The sequence below is a fragment of the Equus quagga genome, chromosome 11 (genome assembly GCF_021613505.1).
Source record: "Equus quagga isolate Etosha38 chromosome 11, UCLA_HA_Equagga_1.0, whole genome shotgun sequence".
NCBI lineage: Eukaryota > Metazoa > Chordata > Mammalia > Perissodactyla > Equidae > Equus > Equus quagga.
Window position 1 is genome coordinate 98,004,821 of NC_060277.1, and position 6,747 is coordinate 98,011,567.

Sequence of the window (6,747 nt, forward strand, 5' to 3'; positions counted from 1 at the left end):
TCCGCACAGCTAATCGTTGACGAAAGGGGGAATATTGGCAGACGAGTTGGCCAATCAAAGGAGGTATCGGTGAGCGCGGGACGCCGCTCGCGCAAGGATGGATGGGTCTTGGAGTTCTCGGTGTGGCTGTTGACGTGACAGGATGTTGATCCGCCTGCCCAAGCTAGAAGAACTACAATCCCCAGCAGGCATCGCGCTGCCAGGTTGTCCCCTCCCCCCAACCCTAGTGCCTGAGCAGCTTGACCAGAGAGCTGCTGTAACTGCAGCGAGAGTTAGGGCTGAGGCGCTGGGAATTGCACAGACAGGCGGTCGTACAGAAAGACACATAGATGTAGTCGTGTGCATAGCCCCTGACGGCAAATAGGTCAGTTCCGCCTTTGCAAAATCTCCTTCCCGGACCATTTCCCCGTTTCCAAGGAATCCATCCTTTATCCCAGTTGGGTTTCCTTCCCAGCTGCTTGTAGTGCAAAGACTTCTCCTTCCCCTTTTCTGTTTCCCGTCCTGAGAGGAAGGAGGGAGGCAGGCCAGGCACTGCGGATGGAAAGACCTCAGCCCCAGGCTCGGCCCAGGCCCCAGCCGTGTTTGTTGAGGCATTGATTTGAGCCCAGCCTTGGAGAGGGGGGAAGGAGGAGGGGGGAAGGGGGAGGGGAGAGGGGAGACTGCAGTCCAGGTTGGGGCCTCCGGAGGCAGTGGGGAAAGGACGCCTTCTGAGCCTGCTAGTATTTTCTCATTGGAACCACTGACCCACTCCACTCCCAGCCTTTCCCGGTCATCGCTGTATATTCGCCTCTCCGGGCAGGCAGTCTCCTGGTTGTTGGGGGGAACAAAGCTTAGGCCTACTTTCCTAGCTGCCAGCCTGGCCTCAGTGACTTCCAGAAGAACAGTATAGGATGTAAGCTCTGGCCTGGGGCCTGAGGAACAAATCTGGGAAGATAGCCCCTTAATTCCCATTTGGCCCCTTGCTGGCTTGAGGTGTGAAAACCAGGGTGTGGAGGCGGCCATCAGAGGCTTCATATGAAAATGAAGGTCTTGCTACAAAATGGCTGCCACTGCCTTGGTAAAAAATACCGGGGCAGCCAGAGTCTTCCTGAAAATTCTACTTCAGGACTTTACTTTCTGTTATTTAAAGCAGGTGTCACTAGTTAAAGGCATCTGCTGAAAGATTTGGAACTTTCAGAAGAAGGTGGCTACTCCGAAGCAGACTAACTGTAATACAGAGTCACCAGCAGCCCTGGAGGCGGCCAAGGTAAGCCCCACCCTCCCAACCACCCAGGTGCCCTGGACATGGACCTGCCAACTGGGATCCTGGCTTCTTGTCTCAGATGTGTTGGCAGATTTGGAAAAACCAGTGCTTTTAAGTGAGTCTCTACTGTGCTCTGGGCAACATGTCAGATGCTAAATCTGTGGTATCTCATGAAATGGTTTCAAGGTAGGAATGACTTTTCCATTTCGAAGAGGCTAGAGTTCTGAGAGCTGAAATACCTAGAACCACGCAGCCAGCAAGCAAAAGACCGAGGGTTTAAACTTAGGTTCTCTGACTACAGAACCCTGCCTTGTGTTTTGTCCAGGCTGAGAATCAAGTTGGAAGCAGGCAGAAGAGTTTGAACAATTGGTTCATAATTTAGGATGGGGGTGGGTGGCAGGATGTCACCCAGGAGAGAGGGGAGAGACAGATTATATCAGGCCTTCAGAGAACATCACCTGCTCATCAGGAAAGAGGAGCCCAAACCCTCTGGGCCCATGTGTTCTCTCATTGCTCCCACCTAGCCCATTCTTCTCCCCTAGCCCACAACTCCTATAGGTGAGGAAGGAACTCAGCTCGCTGACCCACCTACTTAGCCACTTCCAGTGTTTTCTGGATTTATTTAATTTGGAGTTCATGGCATGTCAGGGCTAGAAGGTTCAGAGAAGGCAAATGACTCGCCAGATCACACAGCTTATCTGCAAAGTGGTAACTGTGGTAGGGGGACAGGCCTTCAGGAGGGAGGCAGCATGTGGAGCTGAGGGGCAGGGCTGGCTTGGGTGGAGGAAAAGATCACTAGGGGACGTTTGCTGAGAGCTGGGAGCAGGTGAATGATTGTGCACGCACACACAAGCCACCCTGCCTCAGAGTCCCAGCAGCCTTGCCTTTTTCTCAGGGACAGAAGCTCTGTCTCACTTGGCCAAAGACACTGGTGGAGCCAAGGCCTGTCACTTGATTGATGGTCTCCCTGCGGGTGAAGTAACAATACAAGACAACAAACACCACACACACCCGCACTCTCCAACATTCCCCGTCCCAAATTACGAAGAGAACTTCCGAGACTCCAGAATGCACAGAATACCCCTCCACTCTTCCAGGGCTGCCATGTCACCTGGTACACACTCTGTGCGCGTGTGGACCCATGCTTGGATGCCTCTGAACCATGCGTTGTACATTATAAAACAACATGCCAGTGGTAGTGGTTATTATTAGAATTCCCCAAACCACAAACTTCAAGCAATTCATTCTCCATCCCCCACACGCCCACCCTCACCACGACAGATAAACAGATGCCCTGAACACACACTGTCTTGACAGAATCCTTCCCACCTCTTAGATATATTCTAGAATTCTCTCATCTTCTTCACCCTAGAATGACTGAAAGGAGAGTCTCGTGTTCTAATATCTTTTGGATCCCCCTCTCTTAGGGGTTTATGTCATTTAACATGTATTCATTGAGCACTTACCTTGGCCATGTGTAGGGACACAGTGGTGAACTGCACAGATGAGGCACATTCTTTTTTTTTAAATTGAATTATAATTGATGTACAATATCCTATTAGTTTCAGATGTACATCGTAGTGATTCAATATTTATATACATTACAAAATGATCACCACAATAAGTCTAGTTAGCATCTGTCACCATACAAAGTTATTACAATATTATGGACTATATTCCCTATGCTATCCATTACATCCCTGTGACTTATTTATTTTATTTTATTTTATTTTATTTTATTTTATTTTATTTTATTTTATTTATTTTTTTTTTTTTTGAGGAAGATGAGCCCTGAGCTAACTGCTGCCAATCCTCCTCTTTTCGCCAAGAAAGACTGGCCCTGAGCTAACATCCGTGCCCATCTTCCTCTACTTTATATGTGGGATGCCTACCACAGCGTGGTGTGCCAAGCGGTGCCATGTCTGTACCCGGGATCCAAACCGGCACGTGCGCACTTAACCGCTGCGCCCCGGGCCGGCCCCTATTTTATAACTAGAAGTATGTACCTCTTAATCTCCTTCACCTATTTTGCCCACCCCCAACAACACCTCCCATCTCTGGTAACCACCAGTTTGTCTCCTGTAATGAGTCTGACAAGACACATTCTTACAGGAGGAAGACAGATGGTAAATGGTAACGTGCTAAATGCCACATGGGACATTAACTGTGTCAGGCGATAGGGAGGCACTGGGAAGGGGAGATGAGGGCACTACTTTAGGTTGGGTGGTCAGGGAGGGCCTCTTTGAAGAAGGGACATTGGAACTAAGCCCTAAAGGATGAAAAAGAGTCAGCCATAGACATAGCTGGAAGCAGGATTGGCTACATAATTTGTGGGGCTCAGTGCAAAGGGCTCTTTATTCAGAAATTATTAAGAAGTACAAGACAGTAACAGCAGAGCATTAAGCAGAGCATGGGGCCTTTATGAACAGGGGCTCTGTGTGACTGCACAGGCCACTTGCCCGAGAAGCCAGCTCTGTCTGAAAGGTAAGCGCTGTAGGAAGAGGGAAGAGCAGTGCTCCTTGGGCTTCTGATCCCCGAAATGCATCAGCAGGCACTTTCCATCCCATTTCCTCCTTCTGCTTCGTTCATTCAAACAGTATTTAGTGAGTGCCTACTCTGTGCTAACTACCGTTCTAGGCATTGAAATTACGGAGTGAAATACACAGGCCAAATTCCTGTTTTCAGCCTGAATTTGCGTGGGGAGGGTTGGGGGCAAACAGTAGCAGGTAAGCCCATGAACATACAGATGGGGCTAGAGAGGGACCAAGGTAGCTGGGTGTGGGAAGGTCAGCTTCAGGCTGGGTGGATGGGGAAGGATTCCACCACCAGGGACAGACTATCTGTGATCCGTCCTCCATTGTCCTCTCTCTTAGACTTCTGGCGCCCCTGGGAGCCCCACAACCCCCCCTGAGCCTCATGACCCTGGTGGTTCCCTGCCCCTGACACCCCAGATGGAAAGCCGCTTGGAGGAGGAAGATCCTCCTGGGACTGGCGGTGGCCTGGGCTGGAAAACTAGGGGTCCCTGGACCCGGAGCCCAGGGAGCTGCTCGGGAGAGGCCGTGCTGGGCCGGAAGAGGCACCGACGGCGGCCATCCAAGCGCAGGCGGCACTGGCGGCCCTATCTGGAACTGAGCTGGGCTGAGAAGCGACAGCAGGATGAGAGGCAGGGCCAGAGAGCCTCCCGAGTCCGTGAGGAGATGTTCGCCAAAGGCCAGCCCGTGGCCCCCTACAATACCACCCAGTTCCTGATGAATGACCGAGACCCTGAGGAGCCCAACCTGGATGTGCCCCATGGGGCCTCCCACCCAGGCTCCAGCGGGGACAGTGAGGCAGGGGACAGCGACGGGGGCCAAGTTCACGGTGAGTTCCAGCAGAGGGATTTCTCGGAGGCTTACGAGCGCTACCACACCGAGCGCCTCCAGGGCCTCAGCAAGCAGGAGCTGGTGCAAGACTACCTGGATCTGGAGAGGCGGCTGTCACAGGCCGAGGAGGAGACAAGGAGACTGCAGCAGCTGCAAGGGTGCATCAGCCGGCAGCCCTGTCGCCAGGTGGAGGAGCTGGCTGCTGAGGTAGAGAGGCTCCGCACGGAGAACCAGCGGCTTCGGCAGGAGAACGAGATGTGGAACCGAGAGGGCAGCCGCCACAATGGAGAGCCGGGCACCTAGGGGTACCCCCCAGCCAGGTTGACCCAGGGAGAAGGTCCTGTTTCATACACACTCAGGCCAGCTGGGTCTCAAGGAGGCAGGAGGCAGATGAAAACCACTCTCAGCACCCTTGTGCCCCCTGAGAACAGCTAAAATAGGGTCAGACTTCCACCTTGTCGTTTCCACAATTTATTCTTTTTTTAAAAAATATTTTATTTTTCCTTTTTCTCCCCAAAGCCCCCCAGTACGTAGTTGTATATATTTTAGTTGTGGGTCCTTCTAGTTGTGGTACGTGGGACACTACCTCAGCATGCCTTGATGCCTTGATGAGCGGTACCATGTCTGCGCCCAGGATTCGAACCAGTGAAACCCTGGTCCATCAAAGTGGAGCGCACAAACTTAACTACTCAGCCATCAGGCCAGCCCCTCTATTCTTTTTTTTTAAGGAAGATTAGCCCTGAGCTAACATCTGCTGTCAATCCTCCTCTTTTTGCTGAGGAAGACTGGCCCTGAACTAACATCCATGCCCATCTTCCTCTACTTTATACATGGGATACTTGCCACAGCATGGCTTGTCAAGCGATGCCATGTCCACACCCAGGATCCAAACTGGTGAAATCCTGGGCCACCGTAGCAGAGCGCACGAACTTAACCACTTGGCCATGGGGCTGCCCCCCTCCCCCCTTTTTTTTTTAACTAAGGAAGATTCACCCTGAGTTAACATCTGTGCCAGTCTTCCTCTGTTTTGTATGTGGGTCACTGCCACAGCATGGCTGCTGATGAGTGGCGTAGGTCTGTGCCCAGGAACCAAACCTGGGCTGCTGGAGCAGAGCACACTGAATTTAACCAGTATGCCACGGGGCCAGCCCACCACAATTTATTCTTTGATATCATCTTATTTTTCACAAAGAAATTAAATGGTTTTAATGAGATCGAATGGGAGTGGCTAGGATTGATTTCACTAGGGTTGCTCTGAGAATCAAGCACATTTCATCCCTGAGAGGTTTGGGACTAGGGTCCCAGGTTCCCCTTGCCCCAAGCCTGGGAGGACAGCAGGCTCTGGATTGGGGACCAAGTGTCTGGGAGCAGTCAGACTGCTCTGAAGGTTTTGTAGAGGGGGGAGGGGCTCAGTCAGGAGCCAGCAGGTTCAGCTGCAACTTGACTTAAGATGCCAGATCTCTGTGAGGAGCTGGGAGCTTCCTGGAGAAGAGAGGGCTGGGATTTTTGGAGAAGGCTCAAGTCCAGGGCTTCCTTCAGGGTTTGAGCCCTGGCTCCCTGTAATCTCCCTGTCTTCCTTGCAGTTTAGAGGGTCAGGCTAGACAGGTCTGGGTGCCTTGTGTCTCCTTGTCCTTGACAGCCCGCCCACTCTCTGCACCTCCCAGCCAGGGTTTGTGATCACCTTTACCTACTTACCTCCTGGAAGAGAACTTAAAAGTAAGCACTCAAGGGAAGTTTTCTCTTGGTGGAAAATAAGCCCAAGAGGCAGAGAGGGCAGCAAATGGGTCCCTAGCAGAGCTGGTGGCCTGGCTTTCCTGGTGCCCATCATGCATCTGTGCATCTTGCTCCTCTTAGCCTAATCACGTGTGTGGACAGTTCCCTCTGAGGTGTGTGAGTCCCTGACCTGTCTGTGCAGAATGGAGAGCCGAGTCAGCCCAGATAATGCAGTTACCACCAACGTGCCAGCAGTACTGGGCCCTGAAGTAAGCTCGAACTCACACTCAGACCCGCCCTTCCTCAGACACGGGTCTCTCTTCCCTCACCCTCCTGGCCTCCTTCTTTGCCACAGAGTGTTAAGCGTTAGGCTGTGGTGGTGGCAGGGGAAGTTAGTCAACTCACTCTCACTGAGCTCGTGTTGGCTCT

At 52.1% G+C, this 6,747-nt stretch overlaps 1 protein-coding gene across 1 annotated transcript; it reads left to right on the forward strand.

The window, feature by feature from the left end:
* Positions 1-142: 142 nt before the first annotated feature.
* On the forward strand, positions 143-5,151 carry HEXIM2 (HEXIM P-TEFb complex subunit 2). The gene is given in 4 exon segments (XM_046676316.1): positions 143-203; positions 1,133-1,170; positions 1,172-1,246; positions 4,117-5,151. Coding segments are annotated over 4 exon segments (966 nt in total). The 3' UTR covers positions 4,909-5,151.
* Positions 5,152-6,747: the final 1,596 nt, after the last annotated feature.